The 21,538-nt window shown below is 51.4% G+C and overlaps 1 protein-coding gene and 1 pseudogene across 4 annotated transcripts; both read left to right on the top strand.

Moving 5' to 3' along the window:
* Positions 1-6,387: 6,387 nt before the first annotated feature.
* LOC104678056 (protein PML) lies at positions 6,388-21,213 on the top strand. 3 transcript variants are annotated; one of them, XM_030926468.1, is made up of 5 exons: positions 6,388-7,169; positions 7,618-7,876; positions 8,954-9,006; positions 17,456-17,606; positions 18,679-21,213. In XM_030926468.1, exons 1-5 carry the CDS (start codon positions 7,089-7,091, stop codon positions 19,464-19,466), a joined length of 1,332 nt encoding a protein of 443 aa, XP_030782328.1. In that variant the 5' UTR covers positions 6,388-7,088; the 3' UTR covers positions 19,467-21,213. The 3 variants fall into 3 exon arrangements, with proteins under 3 accessions (XP_030782328.1, XP_030782329.1, XP_030782330.1); XM_030926469.1 differs by lacking the exons at positions 17,456-17,606; positions 18,679-21,213 and adding an exon at positions 9,667-10,855 and having other exon boundaries at positions 6,395-7,169; positions 8,954-9,081; XM_030926470.1 differs by lacking the exons at positions 17,456-17,606; positions 18,679-21,213 and adding an exon at positions 9,667-10,855 and having other exon boundaries at positions 6,397-7,169.
* Positions 19,510-21,213, top strand: LOC115895937 (annotated as a pseudogene). The gene is made up of 3 exons (XR_004055989.1): positions 19,510-19,514; positions 19,642-19,675; positions 19,764-21,213. The product of XR_004055989.1 is annotated as an uncharacterized LOC115895937 (transcript).
* Positions 21,214-21,538: the final 325 nt, after the last annotated feature.

Below are 21,538 nucleotides of genomic sequence, written 5' to 3'. Positions count from 1 at the left end.
GTATCCATGTCCCATCTAATGCTGGCATTCCCTCTGCGCATCCCGGAGGCCATGGCTGTCCAGCTTTCATGTACACATCTCCAGGGACAGGAAGCTTACTCATTCTAAAGGCAGCTGCTCCCAACTCTGGACTGCTCTGACTTAGAAGTGCTTCTCTGGGTGGAAATGCAGTGGTGTCCCTTTGACTTGCCCCCTTTGGCACTCACAAGTGTGGCTCCTCTCCACCAGAATAAGCATCCTCGGTTTCTTCCTGGACCTGGCGTCTGGTCTCTTCCCCAGCCTGGTCACTCAGGTTTGTGTGCGCCTAGCCTATCAAGGGTCTGGCCCCAGGAGTGGCCAGTCCTTCATGGACAGCAGGTCTTCTGGTGGTGGGTAGGGGCCTAGCTTTTGCCATGGCATGACCCATAGAAGAGAGAGAGTGCTGTAGGTTGAGGCAATCAGGAGAGGCTTCCTGGAAGAGACAGGACTTAAGAGTCTCAGAGTTTTAGAGCCAGGCAAGAGCATGGAGTCTAACCCCCTTTTTTTATTAACAGAGGATGAAGCTAAGGCCCAGAAAGAGGATGACTTACCTAAGGCTACACACAGCAAGTTAGGGGCAAGATTAAAAGCTGACTCTGTTTTTGTTTGTTTGTTTTTGGATGAAGTCTCGCTCTGTTCAGGCTGGAGTGTGGTGGCACAATCGCGGCTCACTACAACCTCTGTTTCCGGGGTTCAAGCCATTCTCCTGCCTCAGCCTCCCTAGTAGCTGGGACTACAGGCGCGCACCACTACACCCGGCTAATTTTTGTATTTTTAGTAGAGATGGGATTTCATCATATTGGCCAGGCTGGTCTTGAACTCCTGACCTCATGATCTGCCTGCCTCAGTCTCCCAAAGTGCTGGGATAACAGGCGTGAGCCACCACGCCCGGCCTAAAAGCTGACTCTTAACTGCCTTGGGTACTGCATTCCTATATACACAACCTCAAAATAAAATGAGGACTTTTCTTTTTAAATATATACACATAATACAATCACATAGTTAGAAATAAAAACATAGAAAGTGATCAATAGTGTCTTACTCCCACTTCAGCCCCCAGTTCTTATGCCCATATAACTATCTTTTAAAAATTTATTTTGATACAGTCTTGCTCTGTCACTGTCAGGCTGGAGTGCAGTGACACAATCTCGGCTCACTGCAACCTCTGCCTCCTGGGTACAAGCCATTCTCATGCCTCAGCCTCCTGAGTAGCTGGGATTATAGGTGTGCACTACCACACCCAGCTAATTTTTTGCATTTTTAGGGGAGATGGAGTTTTGCTATGTTAGCCAGCATAGTCTCAAATTTCTGGCCTCAAGTGATCTACCCACCTCAGCCTCCCAAAAGTGCTAGGATTACAGGGATGAGCCACCATGCCCTGCCTCTTTTTTAATTTCTTATATATCCTTCCAGAATTTATGTAATTACAAGCAAATATTATTATAGATATTTGCCTTTTGCATTCTGTGCTTCACAAAGGTAGCATAATACCATATACACACGGCATCGTACCAGAATTCTTATCCTATCAATAGGTAGAGAGCTTCCTGATACCTTTTTGCAGCTGCATAATGGACCATTAAATGGATATGGCAGGCTTTATTTAGCCAGTTCCTTGTGGCTGCATATTTAGGTTGTTTTGCTATTACAAACAATGCTACAATGGATGATGTTCGTAAATAAGTAATATAAAATAATAAGGCTGGGTATGGTGGCTCACACCTGTAAACCCAGAACCTTGGGACACTAAGGCGGGCAGATTGCTTGAGCCCAGGAATTTGAGACCAGCCTTGGCAACGTGGTGAGACCTTGTTTCTACAAAAAGTGTAAAAATCAGCCAGTTGTGGTGGCATGTGCCTATAATCCCAGGTACTCAGGAGACTGAGGTGAGAGGATCACCTGAGCCTGGGAGTTTGAGGTTGCAGTGAGCTGTGATCACACCACTGCATTGTAGCCTGAGTGACAGAGTGAGAGCCTGTTTCAAAAAACAAACAAATAAAATCAAAATAATAATGGGGAAGTGCCCTTGGTCCACAGACTCAGCTGTCTTCCAGGTGCTAGTCATTGGTGAATGAACAGCAAAAGAGCCTGCACTGTCTTGTGTGAAGGTCTAGGTATTTTGGGTCTTTGTCTTGATAAAATCAGAATAGACGTGGTCTGTCAGTATCAGCTAGGAAGCAGTTTGAACTTGGACTATTAGAGGGTTGCTCTTTTTGCAAAGCCTCTGGCTTCAGTCCTTGCCTGGGGATGGCAGTGGAGCTGAGGGAAGAAAGTGGGGAACACAGTGTGAGTGCAAGGACAGGTGAGGCAGGCACAGACGGCTGTCCTAAGGGAAAGTGCTCCATCAGCTGTGCCAGGAGAGAAGCAGCTCTTGGGTCAATGTTTCTGCCTTAGAAGGCGGGAGTTGGGCATCTAGCTCCAGCGCTCCTCCCTCTTGAAACTGCTGGTTTGTTTACTTTCATTGCAACTATATGCCTGGAAGAGATGAAGAGAAAACTCAACAGGCTTCACTAGGATTGTTTGGGTGGGGCGGCAGCAGCTTGGATATTTTCCCTCCTCTGTTTCTCATAGGCTTTTTGTAATCATGTTATAACACTTTAATGGAAAAAAATAAATTTATTATTTAAAGCTATACAAATTATAAATCCGTCATTATGATGTGTTTTTCTCTACTGAGCCCTCTGGTGCGTTCCCTGTTTTTAATGTGGATGGAGGTGTGTCAGGAGGTCAGGGTTGGGACAGAGGCAGAGAGGTGGCCAGCCCAGCCTTTGGGGAGTTTGTGACTTGTCTGGAAAGAGGGTCTTTTACATACCAGCAGTTTGCAGAGCCAGACACAGAATGGTAGAGCAGGACCTTTTAAACTCCTTTTTGAAAAAAAAAAATGTTTAATTTTGGTAAAATGCACATAACGTAAAATACTTCATCTTAACCATTTCAAAATGTTCAGTTCAGTGTATACTGAGTGTACAGTTCTGTAGCATTGAGTACATTCACACTGCTGTGCACCCATCGCCACCACCCGTTCCAGAATGATTTTCATCTTCCCAAGCTGGAATTCTGTCCCCGTAAAACAGTCACTCCCCATGCTGCCTCCCCTCAGCCCTGGTGACCCTTGTCTACTTTCTGTCTCTATGATTTTCACTACTCTAGGTACCTCCTATAAGTGGAATCACACAGTATTTGTCCTTTTGTGACTGGCCAATTTCACTTAGCACAGTGTTCTCAAGGTTTATCCATGTAGCATGTGTCAGAATTTCCTTTCTTGTTAAAGCTGAATAATAATATCCCATAATGTGTATATGCCACATTTTGTTGATCCATTCGTCTGTTGATGGACACTTGGCTTTTTCCATTTTTTGGCTATTGTGAATATACTACTGTGAACACGGTGTACAAATATCTCCTTGAGACCTTGCTTTCAATTATTTTGCATGTTTACTCAGAAGTGGAATCACTGGATCATATGGTAATTCTATTTTTATTTTTTTTGAGGAATCACCATGTTGTTTTCCATTTTTTATTGCACAATTTGACATTTCCACCAGCACTGTATAAAAGTTTTGACTGGAGAGAGTGCAGCCTCACCAACATTTGTTATATTGTCTCTCTCTCTTTTTTTCTTAAATAATAGTCATTCTAATGTGTATGAGGTGGGTTAAACTCTTTTTTGACCATTATCCTCTATTAAAAATGTATATATTTTACATCTTAACTTATAGTGTATACATATGCACACACATACTGTAGCTAAAGGAGAAGTTTTATAAAATAGGCTGGGTGCAGTGGCTCACGCCTGTAATCCCAGCACTTTGGGAGGCAAAGGCAAGTGGATCACCTGAGGTCAGGAGTTCAAGACCAGCCTGGCCAACATGATGAAACCTAGTCTCTTCTAAAAATATAAACCTTAGCTGGGCTTGGTGGTGGGCACCTGTAATCCCAGCTACTCAGGAGGCTGAGGCAGGAGAATCATTTGAACCTGGGAGGCGGAGGTTGCAGTGAGCCAAGATTACGCCACTACACTCCAGCGTGGGCAACAAGAGCGAGACTCTGCCTCAAAAAAAAAAAAAAAAAAAAAAAGTTTTACAAAATAAATTATGATTGTTACATGGGATATACTCTGATAATATTTCTATTCTATACTATTATTTTGATATAATAATGTTGGTCATGACCCACTAAATTGCTTTCATGGTTGGATCCACTAATGAGTCACAAGCTGCAGTTTGAAAACCACTGGCCTTAAGAGTGACTAGACTTTCCTAGAGGCCTGGCAGAGACAGATCCTGGGAGATCATCTGTTCTCTCTCCTTCCCCAGACAGACTCACACTCTCTAATCTGCAGAGATCCTCCTCCTTCTTTTTAAAGATGTGGAGAAAAAGGAAGGAAGGAAGGGAGGAGGGAAGGAGGTCAATCCATCATGGCCAATGGTGTGGAGCCCAAGAGAAGGACCCACCGTGGGGTTCTGGTACCTGGCACACCCAGGAGCCAGCACTGTGCTGGGGCCATCCCTGCCTTATCTTACACACCCAGCAGCCTCTGTGGGGAGCCTCCTCGCCCAGCCCCAGCTTGCCTGGGTGGTTCTCAGAAGGCCCACATGAGAGGGACAGAGCTTGTCCCCGTGAGGAAGGCATATCCCTGCCACTCACTCATTTTCAACAATTGGTCCAGTGGACGTTTAAAGTTCACATAAGAGAGAAAGATGGTGGGGAAGGATGTAAAAGACTCAGCAAGTAAAGAAAATGAAGAGCACGCTGGGGCAGGAAGAGGCCTCCATTTCAAGACACTGGATTTGGCCGGGTGCAGTGGCTCATGCCTGTAATCCCAGCACTTTGGGAGGCCGAGGTGGGCAGATCACCTGAAGTTAGGAGTTCAAGACCAGCCTGGCCAACATGGTGAAATCCCGTCTCTACTAAAAATACAAAATTAGCTGGGTGTGGGGGTGTGTGCCTGTAATCCTAGCTACTTGGGAGGCTGAGGCAGGAGAATCGTTTGAACCCAGAAAGCGGAGGTTGCAGTGAGCCAAGATCGCGCCACTGCACTCCATCCTGGAAACAGAGCAAGACTGTCTCAAAACAAACAAACAAACAAACAAACAAAAAAAAAAAAAAAAACACTGGATTCAGGCCAGGCCAGGGGTCCTGAGGTATGTGACCTTGGGAAATCACTTCACCTCTCTCTGCCTCCGCTTCCTTCTCTGAAGACTGGCAATAATCATAGTATGGTACCTACTTTTTTTTTTCTATAATTTTTATGGCAATAAAATTCATATAAAATTCACCATTTTAACTCTTGAAGTGTGCAATTTAGTGGTATTTATTACATTCATAATATTTTTTAAATTTTTAAATTTTTTTTTCTTTGCAGCTCCAACTCAAATGATTAAATTTTTTTCTTTTTAATTTTCAGAGATGAGGTCTCGCTATGTTGCCTAGGTGGGAGACTGAGGCGATTGTCTCACCTCAGCCTGCTGTACTTTCATAATCTTGCACAGCCATTGCCACCTATCTAGCCCCCGAATATTTTTATCCCCCCAAAAGGAAACCGCTTACCCATGAAGCAGTCCCATTTCCCCCTCCCCCATTTCCTGGCAACCACCAATCTGCTTTCTGTGTCTATGGATTTAACCATTCTGAGCATTGCATGTAAATAGGATTATACAATGTGTGTTTTGCGTCTGGCTTCTTTTTTTTAAAATTAATTAATTATTATTATTATTGTTTGAGACGGAGTCTCACTCTGTGCCCCAGGCTGGAGTGCAGTGACACAATCTTGGCTCACTGCAGTGTCTGCCTCCGGTCTCAAGCGATTCTTGTGCCTCAGCCTCCCAAGTAGCTGGGACTACAGGTGTGCACCACCACGTCCAGCTTGGCTTCTTTCATTTAATGTAATACGTTCAGGGCTCATCCATGTTGTACATCTCAGTCCTCCATTCCTTTTTATGGCTTAATAATTCCATCACGTGGCTGTACCACATTTTGTTTATTCACTCATCAGTTGATGCACATTTAGTTTGTTTTACCTTTTGGCTATTGTGAATAGTGCTGCTCTGAACCTTCATGTGCAAACTTTTGTTTAACCATCTGTTTTCCCTTCTTTTGGGTGCACACCTGGGGTAGAATTGCTAGGTCATATGGTAATTCTACATTTAGTCTTTTAAGAAACTGCCTCTATTTAATTTTGAGATAGATACATGAAGTACTTAGCACTGTGCCTGGCACAGAGTAGTAATAAGAACAATATTTATCATCAACGACATTTTCTAAGTGCCAGGTATTTTATATTTTACTTGTATTAACACATTTCATCCACATTACCATATAAGGTAGATGTTATTACTACTCCCATTTTATAGAGGGGGACTGAGGCCTGAGGAGTTTTAAGCAATTCACCCAACTCGTGCAGTAGCTGACCCAGGTAGAATTAAGGTTGAGAGGGCAGAGGCAAGGCCCCAGGGAGGCCAGTTTCAGCTCAATGGGAGGATTTTCTCATTGTTACAGGAGCTGCTTTCGCCAGTAGTGAGCACCTTGTCCCTGGAGGTGTGTGTATAAGTTGGGCTAATTATTGAGCATGTCCTGCGTCGGGCACTGTGATTCCTGGGGTATCTTCCAGCCCCCTTAGGACACACAAGAACCAAAGTGGTCCCTGGGCACCAGTAACTCAGAGTCAGAAGGAGGTGATGACAGGCGTGGTGGCTCATCCCAGCTCATCCCAGCACTCTGGGAGGCCGAAACAGGAGAATTGCTCAAGTCCAGGAGTTCAAGACCAGCCTGGGCAACATAGTGAGAGCCTGTCTCTACAAAAAAAAAAAAAAACTTTTTAAAAAAGGAAGTGATGTGATGGAGAGTTTGGAGGACTTCTTGTCCCCAGTGAGCTCGGAGCTGTGAGTCAGGGAACCTGGACCTGTGACTTGGTGAGGCCCCAGGGATTGGGCCAACCACAGGTCTGGGGTACCTGGCCCTGGGGCTACTGCCTAGTCATTTCTGACTTGATTTTCCCAACTTTGCAGCCCGAGGAGGCAGAGAGAGTGAAGGCCCAGGCTCAGGCCTTGGGGCTGGCTGAAGCCCAGCCTATGGCTGTGGTACAGTCAGTGCCCGGGGCACACCCTGTGCCAGTGTACGCCTTCTCCATCAAAGGCCCTTCCTACGGAGAGGTAAGGTTCTCCCCAGCCCTGGCCTCCCCTCCTGAAGGCCTCGATTCCATCAGGAAAGTGAGCTGGCACTGGGGTGGGAATCCAGGCCTTCATCAGATCAGCTCTTTGTGGGAAAGATTTTGCTCAGCGCCTTCTCTGTGCTCTCCCCTGTTCTTGGCTGCATGGTCAGGGAGCTCCCCAAAAGCATGGCCCACTCCCAGCCCAGCAGGGGTGCTGAGACGCCCAGGGCACCAGGGCTGTCAGAGGCCAGCAGAGACTGGTGGACAGCAGACAGTACCAGTTTGGGAAGACTTCCTGTCTGAAGAGAGACGTGATCTGCATGGTTGAGAGCAGAGGAGAGGGGACAGCAGAAGCAAAAGGGTGGTCACAAGCCCCTGGCACTCAGGGCAGGCTCTGCCCACCAACCCCTGGAGGCATCTGACCTGGCTCTGTGACTCCCTCTGTGCAGGATGTCTCCAATACAACCACAGCCCAGAAGAGGAAGTGCAGCCAGACCCAGTGCCCCAGAAAGGTCATCAAGATGGAGTCTGAGGAGGGGAAGGAGGCAAGGTTGGCTCGGAGCTCCCCGGAGCAGCCCAGGCCCAGCACCTCCAAGGCAGTCTCACCACCCCACCTGGATGGGCCACCTAACCCCAGGAGCCCCGTCATAGGAAGTGAGGTCTTCCTGCCCAACAGCAACCACGTGGCCAGTGGCGCCGGGGAGGCAGGTAGGGAGGTGGGTAGGGCAGTGGCCTGTGTGCTGCCTGCCAGGGTCTGGGTGGGGCCCCTCTTCTGTATTTTGGCCCGATCCAGAAGCACAAAGCCAACAGGAGTCCCTTATTCCCACTGAATAAGATAGGCAAAGTTCACAGTTTGCCTGGGGGTGAGAGTGTATATGGTTTACCATGTGTTTTGCCATGATTAAGGTGTGGGGAGCCTGACAGGCTAAAATGCACAGTTCTATGCGTCCTTTCTCCCAAACACTAATCTGACAGTGCCCAGTACTGTGCCTTTGCACAGGGCAGGTCTCCACAAGAAGTTTTGGCTGATGCCTAGCATACTCCCAGAGAGGACTTGGGCATACCATCACAGGAAACTGGACTCCCCGTGACCTTAACTCTGCTCTCTCAGTCTACACCCATCATTTCCCCAAGTGTTTCTACAAAGGCCACCTACCTAGGTGTCTCATTTGTCAGAGTTACCTTCTATGAACACTGCCAGGCAGATAGTCAGTTGGGCAGGAGTTGAGGTCAACCCAGAGAAATCTGGAACAAGAGAGTTCTTCTTGGATCTGCTTAACCCAGAGTACAGCTTTGTTCTTCATTCTGACTGAGCCCCAGCCCTGGTCACACACTGAGCACTCACTGACATTCCTTACCCACAAATGCTATTGGTAATCGATGGGTTTTGATTCACTAAATGAAGCATATTTTAACTCTAGACATCCCAGCTCATGGAGCTGCGAATGGGGACAAACAGTGTGCTTCTTTAGGATTGCAGAAGGTTCCAGACCAGGTAGTGGTTGTCAGGCCTCCTGTACAGGGGGCAAATTCTGAATTCTGGGCAAATAATTGAATATTCATAGATAAGGCACAGCAAGAAATTATGGAAACCCATTTGTGAATTACACAAATCCAAATGTGAAACAGTCACATTGGCACACACAGTGGCTATTCCCATCCTCCTGCAGGGCATCCGTTGCCCCCAGTCCACTGGCCTGCGAGGATTCCAGTAGGTGCACACCCACACCCCTCCCAGCGTGTGTCCTGGGCAGTTCATAATGCATCTCCGCTTCCCCGTTTCAGAGGAGCGCATTGTGGTGATCAGCAGCTCGGAAGACTCAGATGCCGAAAACTCGGTGAGTGGCCCAGAAGTTCAGCCCAGGACTCTTGCCTTCCCCCATTTCAGGTCCCAGGGGGCACAGCCACAGCAGGTAACTCTCAGACTTGCCTTGCGCCTGGGGAATTTTCCAATGAGGCATTGAGTCCCAAGCTGTGCTGAGGACAGTCTGCAAATGTTAGCTGCATGCCTGGACCACCCTAGCCCTCCTACTACACCAGGGCAGGAGCCTTCGGTAGCCATATATACTCTTCTGAAATGCTGATAGCATATGTCCAGAGCCCTGTCTCTTTTCTGGAATGTCCAAGGCCTTTGTCTGGAGCTTCCTTATGCATTTACTGTCCTCTAAGTCCTCAGTGAGGAGGGCTGGACAAGAATCCATTCCTTGGTTTATTGCAGCCAGTGGGGGCCAGTGAAGGGGTGTGACGCTACAGGGCAGCTGTTCAGGGGCCAAACAAGTGAGGTTTGACTCCATCCATGTAAGAAAGAACTGTAAATCCATTCCACAATGAAACAGGTGGCCTCATGGGTAGCGACCCTTCTGTCCCTAGAGGTTTATTACTAGAGGCTGGGCCATCACCTGTCCAGGGGAAAATGGGATCTGAATAGAGTGAAAGGTTGGACTGGGTGGCCCCTGAGGTCTCTTCCAGCCCTCAGTCTGAGGTTCTGTATTGGAAAGTGCACGGAGCCCATGGAGACCGCCGAGCCACAGTCCTCGCCAGCCCACTCCTCGCCAGCCCAGTCTCTGCTGAGAGCACAAGGAGCCTCCAGCCTGCCCCGTGGCACACACCACCCCCCAGCTTGGCCTCCCCACCAGCCCGCTGAGCAGGCTGCCGTCCCCGATGCTGAGCCTCACAGCCAGCCTCCTGATCACCAGGAGCACCCTGCCGTCCACCGTGGGATCCGCTACCTGTTGTACAGAGCACAGAGAGCCATCCGCCTTCGCCACGCCCTCCGCTTGCACCCTCGATTGCATCGGGTCCCTACTCGGGCTTGGTCTCCCCATGTGGTCCAAGCCAGCACTCCTGCCACCACAGGGCCCCTCAACCATCTTGCTAATGCCCAGGAACATCCTGCCCAGCTGCAAAGGGGCATCAGCCTACCCTGCCGGATACGAGGGACTGTGCGATCCCGCAGCCGCTCCCTCCGGGGCTCCTCCCATTTATCCCAGTGGCTCAACCACTTTTTTTCCCTCCCCCTCTCCTGCATGAATTCTCAGCTTGATAACTCTTCCATGGTGGGGGCAGGGGGAGGCAGAGCCCAGACTCTTGGAGCAGGTGTTTCCCCTGGGGATTCTGTCAGAGGCTCCATGGAGGCTTCTCAAGTCCAAGTGCCTCTGGAAGCCTCTCCAATTACATTCCCACCACCCTGTCCCCCAGAAAGGCCCCCCATCAGCCCAGTCCCAGGGGCCCGTCAAGCAGGCCTCTGAGAGTGCTACCCTTCTCTTATAACCTTGCAGCCAACACCCCTGCCCGGCCCCTGAGCTGCCTCCTCTAGCCCATGCTTTCAGGCCCTGCACAGAGTACGCATTCATTAATTCTTGGTAAAGGAATGAATCAGTGAATGAATGGCTACGCATGGACCTCTGGGCAGGGAGACATGGATCTTCTCTGGCTGAGAGGGGAAGGCTAAGGCATGGCTGAGACTCAAGCCACCATTCCAGGACTCTGCCCAAGAAAGAAACTTTTGTCACCCCTGCACCCTCCTGTGTTCTGAGTCCCTGGCAAATAGCACAGCCTTCCATGCCCTGATCCCCACCCCAAGCCTTTCCACGGGGCCTCTGCCAGGATCTAAGCCCATGAGCACAGGGACTGGCTATCCCAAGACCTGGCAGATTGGCTGCTCAATAAACACTTATTGAACCATCACCCTTGCGAACCCTTATTCCATGACCATCACATTCTCTGATGGATCCAGCTCCTCACTGCAGGCTGGTTCTGTCTTCCCTACGGTGGAACTCGGTTCTCCTGTGGGGATACCATGTCCCCTCTTCTGCCCACACTTATGGGCATCAGAGGTGGGAGGTAGGGTCAAGGCCCTGTGCTTCCTGGACTGTTGCATCCCCCTCCTGGCCATCTGGTAAGATCCTCTGTGCCTCTGAGGATCCTCTGTCCCTCTCAGGGTGGGCCCTATGCTCCCCAGCTCATCTCAGACACTCACCTGCCTACCCTCACTGAGGGCAGACGTGAGCATTCGCCTCCCAGATTTCTTCTCCCTGCTCAGGTCCTGCCTTCCTCCTGAGTGAATTCTACATCCACCAACCTGCCCGCCACTCCTTGGCGTCTCAGGGGTCGTCACTCCATTCCCCCCGACAACTGCCTGCCCCGTGGCTGCGCCCTGCGCCTCGCCATCACCGAGCACTGTCAGTCCCTCAGGTGTCCCCCTCGGACTCTGACCGCAGCCTCCTGTTCCTTGAGCTCTAGGTCCTACCTTTGCCTCCCTCCAGCCCCGCACACTTGCCATTTCGTCCCATCGTTCATCAGGATTGCAGCTGCCTGCCCAGCAGAAAATCCTGGAAGGACTCAGGTGCTTGTCACCTCTGTGCTGCCACCTGGAGGCCGAGATCTGCGGGAGAAAGGCCTGGGAAAACTATGAGTGGTTGTAACTACTAAGGGCTCCTTGGTTCTCTGCCCAGTATATCCTTTTGTTCTGCAGGGCAGACCCCACCTGCCTTTCCTCACTGGACCCTTGTCCCAGCCTCACCCTCAGCTGGTGGTAGCACCTTCTGCTCCAGGGAGAAGACAGGAGCTCTCCAATGGCATAGGGACAGTTAACACCTTGCTCTCTATTTACAGATCCCCATCACGTCCCTTCCCTGTCCTCGTTAGGGTGGAAGGAACATCTGCCTGCCTCCAGGACTCACCCTGTGTCCTGGCCCCAGACCTTGACCCCCTGGAAGCCTCACTCCTCCTCCTCATCTGTCTTGCGTCTCTAATGCATCCACTGCCTTCTGAACGAAACACCCTGAATGAGGTCTTTCTCATGTCAGAAAACTCCATCCACTTCCCTCTTCAGCTGTCGGCTCCCCTTCCTCTGCTTTCCTTGTTTACACTTCAGCCCCCTCCTTGCCCCTTCTTCACTCCACCTCCTGCGCTTCCCCGCCAGTACCAGAGTGGCCTCCATGCCTCTAGCTGCAGTGTCGTGTTTAGTCCTTATTATTCTTGACTGGCACCGGGCCCAGTCTTTCCTGGAAAGATTGCCTGCTCTGGTGCAGCTCTGGGCACTCCTCCCTCTCCTCTGCAGGCTCTGTTTTGTCTTGGGTGTGGTGCTCCTCCAGCTTTGCTGCTGGGCCCTTTCCTCTTTTCGGTCTGTGTATTCTCCCAGGTGCTCTCAGCCATGCCCCTGACTTCAGTTACCCAGGGGTAGCTGATACCCAATGCTCGCACCTGCCTGCCAGACCAGTGTGGCCAATGACCTTCTAACAGCTCTGCATGGATGCCCATTGGTACCTCAAACTCAGCACCTCCTCCTCCCCTCTCAGTAGCTCACCCCACTCTCTGCCCCGTTGCACAAGCCAAGACCCCAGCCACCCAGGGCACCCCCATTTTGACTATTCCTTACATCCAACCAGTTATTGAGTCTTGTCTTTCTAGGGCCTAAATTCCTCTGAAATCTGGGCACTTATTTCCATCTCATAATCTTGGTAAGATTAAAGCTACCACTGACCCTGGGTAGAGGCAAAAGCCTGGGAAGGAAAGGTGGAGAACAGGATTGGAATGCCAACAATGTCCCCAGACGTCATGGACAGTCAAGTAGAGGGACCCCAGCAATATTAGGGGCGGGGAGTATCTAATGCTCAGCTATCAGCAAGGAGTCATTAGGGGCTATCCAGTGAATTAAGGGAGGGGGTAAGAGCACATTTCAGGTGATGATGAATTAAATACCTAGGAGCTCACATTAGAGAGCAGGCCTGGAGATGTGAGGAGATAGTCAGAGGACTGCTGCTTTTGTGTATGTAGCTTTAAGACACAGGTTTTAAAAATTGTTACAGGAGTCCCAAACTTTAGAAAATATATATTTTAAAACCCCAACAAATGAGGTCCCCCCCCTATGCATTTCTTACTCAACTTCTGTGCCCTTTCCAGACCCCTGGTGCCCTAGAGTACCCCCAGCACCCCCACTGCAAATTCCTACTCCCCAGCTTAGAGGGAGGGGGTGGGGTGATATTCCCAAGTGACCCCGGCTCCTCCTAACCCATCTTCCCCAGCTGTGCTGCTCATATCCAGCCTTACAGTGAGGAAAGTTGCAGAATACTGGTCTGCTACGATATTACACTTTCCAAGTGTATCAGGGCATTAAGGGATCCCTCCCTTGAGCTTCAGCTGTGTCCTAGGGATTCAGTGAGAGACTGCTTGTGCAAGGAGGAGCGAGAGGCAGCAGGGCATAGTCATGGGGTGGAGCGGTGAGTCCCCCAGGCCTGGTTGTGGAGTACCTGGGGTGAGGACTTTGCTTAAAAACTGTCAGAGTGGGACAGCAATGCGCCTGCCCTGGGGCCCCTGCTTTAGGATCCAAAGTGGAAAAGATAGGTGTTCTCACTCACTCTTGTGACAGATTACTGGTTCCGGTGCCTTGGTGGCAGCAGCAACAGAAGGGGACCAACGGGAGGGGGCAGCCTGTGGCAGAAGTGGCAGTGGTGATGGCGAAGGAAGGGAGGCCTGTGGAGAATGGCTGATCCAGGGAGGGGCCGTGGCACTGGTGAGTGTGCATCTGAGAAAATGAAACGGAGGTGCTGGCCAAGAGGCTGGAGCTAGACAGAAGGGCAGCAGAGGCCACAGGCTGGCCAAGTTTATGGTCCAGTTCACTGATAACGTGTGCAGTATTCCTGGGGTCTTTGAGGCTTTGCAAGAGCTGGGGTTTTGTGTCTGCAGAAAGACAGCAGTGCATGTGTCTTGCCAAACTGATCCCAGCTGTAGCTAATGCATAAGTGCTCAGAAAGTTCTTCAGGAGCTTGAGGGCTCTGGATGAGCATGAATGTCAGATGCTCTGTATCTTCCAGAGGCTGGATGCTGACTCTCAGAGTTCGGCTTGTGTGTGTTTGGTTGATGAGCAAACCTGGAATGAATCAGTGATAAGGACGATTGTTCTCAAGCTGGCTGTACATTGGGGAGTTTTCCCAACTACAGATTCCTATGTCTCACGCCCCGAGATTCTAATTGAATCAGTCTTGGCTGCAGCCTAGGCCTCAAGCGATTTTTCTTAAAGCTACGAATGCCTAGCCAAAGTCAAGAACCACTGAATCGGATTCATTGCATGTCTGGTAGAGGAATGCTGATCGTTTGTTTATAGATGTGGCAGTCTTGAATGCAGGTGACATTTTCATACCGGGGTGTGATACAGCAGAGGAGGGGAGAGGCTGGATCTTCCCTGATGCACCTCCTAGACTTTTGGAAGGTGATTAAAGTGCCAATCCAGCCACTTCCTCTGAGCATGCTTGGGACAACTGTTAGACCTGTTGTGTTGAGTTGGAATGCAGTTGACCTGCTCAGGCCGGGAGATCTATGAGGAAGGGGAGTGAGATGGGTGTAGCTCATGGGCCAGACTGCATGTGTATCCAAGTTGCATGTATATCCTGAAAAAATCCCGGCTCTCACGAGGCTCAGCCTGAACACAGTTTTGCATTCAAAGAAACAATGTCCATGAACCAAGTATGATAAATAAATAAATCCCAGTATTTACTTGCATCTTTTGAAAGAACATTAAAGGGAATCCAGCTCATAACCCCAGCAGCACTTCTTCAGTCCCTCTTCCCCTTTTCTTTGGCGCCTGGCATCTTTCACTAGGTAGCAAAGCTTTCCCCCTTCCTTCCCAGTCCTCACACGCAGGCTCAAGACTGTATTTCCCATCCTCTTTCTTCTGTCTCCCTTCCTTTTCTCTTCCAAGTAAATCTAAGCCTTTTCTAGTGACTGTCCCTCTCTATGCTCCCCCGACACCCAGTTATCCTAATTTGTGAAATAAGGCCAAGGTGTGGGGCCTGGGGGCAGAACGGGAGAGTCTCCCCTAGTGAGCAGGGAGGGGAGTATGTCCTGCACCAGGCCAGCCACTATATCTGATGGCCCTGCTGGCAAACCTGAGTCTTTCGGAAAGTCTTGTTTAAATGCGTCAGCACTCCCCAGCCGTGATGCTGGAGTTTAAGGTGGGGCAGGGGAGAATTCTGAGTTCACAGCTGGCTGGAGTTCCAGTGAGACCAGCTCCATGGGTGGCCATACTTTATGGAAGTTCCCAACGGCAAGAGGAATTTTGGAGGAAGTGAATCAGGGCTGAAAGATCCAGCCTGTCCTCCATTAACAAGCTCGGTGGAATGGGGTGTCTTTTTATTAAGGGAGAAAGCAGAGGTTTCTTAGAGAAGGCAGCTCTGGTAAGTTTAGGATAAGGGACTTTCCCTGGCCCCAGGACAATGGAAGGCTCTAAAAATGAGGTTCTAGTGGCTGCCATAAATGACCCTGCTGTAATGATGGGAGAGGTCACCTAAAGAGACAGCACTGTGGCTCTCCAGGGAGCTCTGCTCTTGGAAGAGCAGATCTGAAGGCGAGAAGACTGGTTCTAAGGCCGAGGACATTGCCCCGAGCTTTGTGGAGGCACTCAGGAACACAGGGGCATTTGCAGTTGCGTTTGGAGCAGGAAGAAGAATGAAAAAGAGGAAGTCCTGTGTGCCATGTCAGTAGGTGGCAGCATGGACTCAGCCTCAGCTATTGGCACCAGGGATCTGAACCAGGGAGGACCCAGGAGGGGAGCCCAGCCCCTCTGCCAGCTTGTGGGAGAGTGCTGCTGCCCAGTGAATCCTGGAGAGAGGAAACAACTGGGTTCTCCCTAAGCGGGAGAAGGTGGAGCCTCTAGCCACCCAGCTACAAGCTAGGAAGACACCTTGTAGAAGGCTCCTTACAGGGAGGAAACCGAGTCAGGAAGGTGAGACAGCAGTGTGGGCTCACCTGGAGCAAGACGCGTGAAATCAGCCTTTGACACCGTGGCTGAATGAGGATCTGGAGATGCGAGGCGCTGGTCTCTGACTAGATCCCTGGATATGAAGAGGCAAAGCTAGCTCTGGATGGATTCATAGTGAGTGCTTCTGACAATGACTGGCAGAAAGCTGGCGAGCCTGGAGCAGGGCTGTGAAATGCAAATCAAGTGAAACCCTGCCACTCCTAGGAAAACCCACCACATCTTAGGTTACTCGTAGGCGGAAATGCTTTTTCTCTCAGTTGAAGCTTGGCTGGAAACAGATGTTTATTTGGGCATTGGAAGGGTCTGGGGAAATGCACTGTCTCCTAGGCCAGGGACATTAGCCAGAGGCCAGAATTAACTGAGGCTTTAGCACCAGGTGACACCAACTTCATCGAGAAGCCAGAGGCAGTCCATAAAGAGGAAAAACCCAAGGCCTGCCCTGGACTCTGTCCCCGCCATGCTCCCAATTGGCCCTGTGATCCTGGCCACGTCTCTTCCTTGCTGGTCTCTGGCTAACGTCCACAGGTGGTATTCACGGAAGGTTCCAAGTTGGTCACCAAAGACTAAACATCTGGGCTTGGCAGCTGAGCAGATGATAAGCAATTAACTCTGTATTACCATCAGAGGCACCACCTCCCTCTGTAGTCCCAGTCCCTTGGGAAAATCTCAGAGCTGGAGCCCTTCCCTCATCCTCTGGCTGCCCAGCCTATGGCTTCTCAAACAGTGTTCCCACCAGGACCTTGGGGCAGGAGAGAACACCTCACCTGAAGGACTCCCAAAACTCAGGTTTCTCTAAGCTGCTGGGTCAGATGCCAAGGGCCTCCACTGCTCTCTCACTGCCAAGGACCTGGGTGTCCACCTAGATGTGGCCTTCAGGAGGCCAAGCAGCCCTTCCCTTTGCCTTTGTATAGGACACTGGCACCTTGGCTGACTTCGGGGACAAGAAAAGGCAGGCTCCTGACCCCTTCCAAAGAATCATCTGGGGTTCAAAATGAGGCTTCTTTCTCCCGTCCCAAGTTTTTGGTGTTTCTTCTGAGTCTGCTCAAAAATATGAAATTAGGAGCAGACATCTCAGGTCCTGCCTGCCATAGCAGATGGCTCCTTCCCTGAGCCTCCATAAGCATCACAACACACTCGTGCACACACCCACTGGCATTTTCTCTCACACTTCCATACGCTTGTGTCAACACGGGTTCACAGCTCACACTTAACTGTACATGCACACACAAGCTTAGCACTTGGATTCATTCCCACACATGCACGTTCACAACCTGTGTGTGTCACCTTCCCTCCCCTACTCATGAAGGTGTATGCCCTGGTTCACACACGTAACCCTCACATGTGATACACCCAATTCACACCCATTCATGCACACATACCTTCTCTTGTGCATACATGTCCCCTTTCCTAGTGGTACACCCCCTTCATGTGCACGCAGATGCCCCCAGCTATACCAGCTTGCTAGTGTTCTGCACAAGTGCTTGCCTTGGCGCTCTGAACCCCTGACACTTGGTTTTTCTGTGTTGCAGTCCTCCCGAGAACTGGATGACAGCAGCAGTGAGTCCAGTGACCTCCAGCTGGAAGACCCCAGCACCCTCAGGGTCCTGGACGAGAACCTTGCTGACCCCCAAGCAGAAGACAGACCTCTGGTTTTCTTTGACCTCAAGATTGACAATGAAAGTGGGTTCTCCTGGGGCTACCCCCACCCCTTTCTAACTTAGTCTGTGAGTCCCAAAAGAAGTGCAGGCAGAGCCATCTGTCAGGCACGGGAGAGCGCTGAGCTCTGGCCAACAACTGCAGCCAGGCTGGGCAGAGCACTCTGGCTCACCTGGGCTCCGGGGGTGTCATTTGCTGGCTTAAATAAAGATGTCCGCCTTGTCCAGTGCCTGAGTGTGCGAGGGAGGCAGATGCCTCCACAAGTGCACCTCTGACCAGTTCTTCTCTTAGACGGAGAGCCTGGGGAACACACTCCTAGACAGAAACACAATGCGCGAGCTCATTGCCATGGGCCCAGTCATCCAAGTAAGGCCTCTGGCTGTGCTACACGTTTCTGAGTAGAGGGCCAGTCCCACAGGGGGCTGCACAGGACTGCCCACAGATCCAAGGTCACAGAGGGACCTTATTCTGGAAGCCCCTTGACTTCCTCCAGTGCTTACCCTGGCTCTGCAAATGCCTCTCCTTGAGCTAGAGCCCCAGGACCTACCCTGTGGCATGGACTCAACATTGGGGCTAGCCCAGCCAGACAGAAACAGCAAGTGTTTTCATGGTACAGGAAAGTCATTTGCAGACCTCAGTGGGAGGCTCTGGGCCTTGCTCTGAGTGGAGTGCTGTCTATGTCCCAGGACTGTAACTGGGCTGGGGTCCTTGAGGGAATTGGAGGAAGGAGCATGGGATGGAGAGCTAAGTTCAAACAGCTTGAGATCTCTAGTGTCAGTGGCTAAGGCTGACAGAAGACAGGAGGGACCTGGATCCATGGAGTTTGGCCAACTCTGGGGCTGGTAGTGAAGAAGGGAAGAGCTGGATCCCCAGCTGGTGAACAAAGTGTTTGGAGGGCAGCCGAGCCTCCCCTTCTGACTGCTATCCTATCAGAACCAGGGTCAGAGCTGCATTTGGGGGCTGATGTGTGGCTACTGCCAGCAGGCCCCAAGGTGAGGTCTCTAGATGGTGGGTCAGCAGCCCTAGAGGACCCCCTGCTCCCACCCCAGAGCTCTCTGTGCCCTGGGTCCTCACCCTGCCCTTCTCTCCTGCCCAGCCCAGAAGATTAGCCAGCTGGCTGCAGTGAACCGGGAAAGCAAGTTCCGCGTGGTCATCCAGCCCGAAGCCTTCTTCAGCATCTACTCCAAGGCCGTGTCCCTGGAGGTGGGGCTGCAGCACTTCCTCAGCTTTCTGAGCTCCATGCGCCGCCCTATCTTGGCCTGCTACAAGCTTTGGGGGCCTGGTCTCCCGAACTTCTTCCGGGCCCTGGAGGACATTAACAGGCTCTGGGAATTCCAGGAGGCCATCTCAGGCTTCCTCGCTGCCCTGCCCCTCATCCGGGAGCGTGTGCCCGGGGCCAGCAGCTTCAAACTCAAGAACCTGGCCCAGACCTACCTGGCGAGAAACATGAGTGAGCGCAGTGCCATGGCTGCTGTGCTGGCCATGCGTGACCTGTGCCGCCTCCTCGAGGTCTCCCCGGGCCCCCAGCTGGCCCAGCATGTCTACCCCTTCAGTAGCCTGCAGTGCTTTGCCTCCCTGCAGCCCCTGGTGCAGGCAGCTGTGCTGCCCCGGGCCGAGGCCCGCCTCCTGGCCCTCCGCAATGTGAGCTTCGTGGAGCTGCTGAGCGCACACCGCCGTGACCGGAAGGGGGGTCTGAAGAAGTACAGCCGCTACCTAAGCCTGCAGACCACCGCATTGCCCCCTGCCCAGCCTGCTTTCAACCTGCAGGCTCTGGGTACCTACTTTGAAGGCCTGTTGGAGGGTCCGGCGCTGGCACGGGCAGAAGGAGTCTCCACCCCTCTTGCTGGCCATGGCTTGGCAGAGAGGGCCTCCCAGCAGAGCTGAGAGGGGGGGTGACCAGCTTGGAGTCTCTAGTGGGCAGAGAGGGATGGGGTGCCTGAGCCAGGCCCCACCCATCACAGCATTCCCAGGTCCTGGTACCCAGCCCTCAGTTGTCATTTGGTTCAGAATCAGTTCCCTTTCTCTGGGACCAAATTTCTCTTCTCTAAAAATCCTACAGAGAAGGTTCCAAAGCTGAGCACCCACCACCCCAGGTGTGCACCAGACTCCTAGCTCCCTCCTTCCAGGAGCTAGAACCAGGGAGGTCCTGAGTGAGGAAGTCATGACCTCTGGGCTCTCTAGGTGGCCCTGGTCTTGCGCCATCCATCCCACCTGCCACTACCTTGGGTGTCCTTACAGCTCAGTCCTGACCCCAGTCCCTGCCCCAGGACACCTGCTGACAGCTCCCACAGAGAACAGTCTGAGGTGATGCTGGCTACAGCCCCAGCAGCCCATGGCAACTCAAAGTGCCTTCCAAACCAAACTGCCCCTCATGAGGTTAGGGTCCCTCACCCTCCACCTGCCCAGAGGCCAACTCTGTTCCCTTCTTTCATCCCAGAGGGGCCTCATCAGCAAAGACAGAAACTGATGTTCCATGCGTGTCCCTGCTTCCAAAGCCTGACCTTCCAACGCTTGCTTCCTTCCTCCTGGCTGCACAGACACCTCTACTTGGCCACAGCTTTGCTCTTTGGTCCTCAGGCCACCAGACCCCTCACAGCATGGCCTTTGGCTCTTCCTGCACTGCCCTCACCCTCAGCCGTCCCAAGGAGTGCCCAGCACTAGTCAGTATGTAGTCCAGGACCTGCGGCATTAGCATCCCCTGGGAGCTTCTTAGAAAGGCAGACCCGTGGACTCTACTGCAGGCCTCTGGAATCAGAATCTTCAGGATGGGGCCCAGCAGTCTGTGTTTAACAGGTTCTCCTGGTGATGCTGGTGCATGCTCACGTTTGAGAACTGCTGCTCTCATAGACTGCTCCTCCACGGAGCAGTGTGGAACAGGAGAGAAAGTCCCGTCCCTATCTCTGACTGTGCAGTGAGTGTGGCCTAGGAACAGGCCCCTTCCCAAGCTCTAATGTCCCCATCTGTAAAGTGGACTGGTTGGCCTCCATGGTCTCAGAGCTGCCATCCCTCTGTGCCGTCCTGCATTTTTGGGAATGGAAAGCAGGCCTCTGAGGCAGTGGACAGGAAGCTTTCTCATCCTTGAATTCTAGCTCCCATTCCAAACTGTTAGTCCACAGCGTTGTGGTCACATCAGAGGTCAACAGCAGAACAGAGGCAGGTCAGGGTTGTCCTCTCTGATTAGTAGAACAATGGACCCTTCCTCCTCCTCCCTCCCTTCCATCCCTTCTCATTGGCTCCCTGCTGCTGGGATGCTTTCCAAGATCTCTAGCCTCCATGGCTGATGACCTCAGCTTTCACATAGGTGAAATGTGTGTGCCCATGCTGCAGCTCCATCCCATGGGGGCCCTGAAGACCCACTGAGGAATTCCGTAGGGTCTTGTTCCCACAATTGGAGTGCTGGCTCTAACAGTGAACTTTGATGCATTTAAAATAAGATTCTGATGCCAGACTGTTAAAGCAGGCGTTGGTTCTGAAGCACTGATGGAAATAGATTGATGCAGATGGAAGGAGGAAGGGAGACTGGGCCCACTGATTTCCAGCCCCACCATGTGCGCTGTTTTCAGATGTGACTGAGGGGTGTTCTGCCCTGCCTCCACTGTCACAGTCTTTAATAAAGATGTAAATCTTGAAAGCCTGATGCTCCAATCACAGACCCTGCTCAGCACCCCCAGAGGAACCACTGAGAAGCCTTTTGCCTGGATAGGAGGGGGCTCTCCCAGGCATAGGCTTGTGGTCACTTGCCCAGCACAACTGTGTTTTGTGGGGCATCTTTTAGGACTTAGCAGAGCTGAGAGCCCTTTGTTGCTCAGTGCTGTGAGCCTTAAGCATGTGAACCCCCATATGACAAGTGGGGAGACCCAGGGTAGGCTTGCCTTGGGATCATCTCCAAATGGGAGTGCCACATGGAGAGAAAGAAACACTGATTTCAAGAATTACTTCCTAGAGAAAGTCAGGAA

Source organism: Rhinopithecus roxellana, unplaced genomic scaffold (assembly GCF_007565055.1).
Source record: "Rhinopithecus roxellana isolate Shanxi Qingling unplaced genomic scaffold, ASM756505v1 contig3945, whole genome shotgun sequence".
NCBI classification, from domain to species: domain Eukaryota; kingdom Metazoa; phylum Chordata; class Mammalia; order Primates; family Cercopithecidae; genus Rhinopithecus; species Rhinopithecus roxellana.
This window is presented reverse-complemented; position numbering and strand designations above follow the sequence as displayed.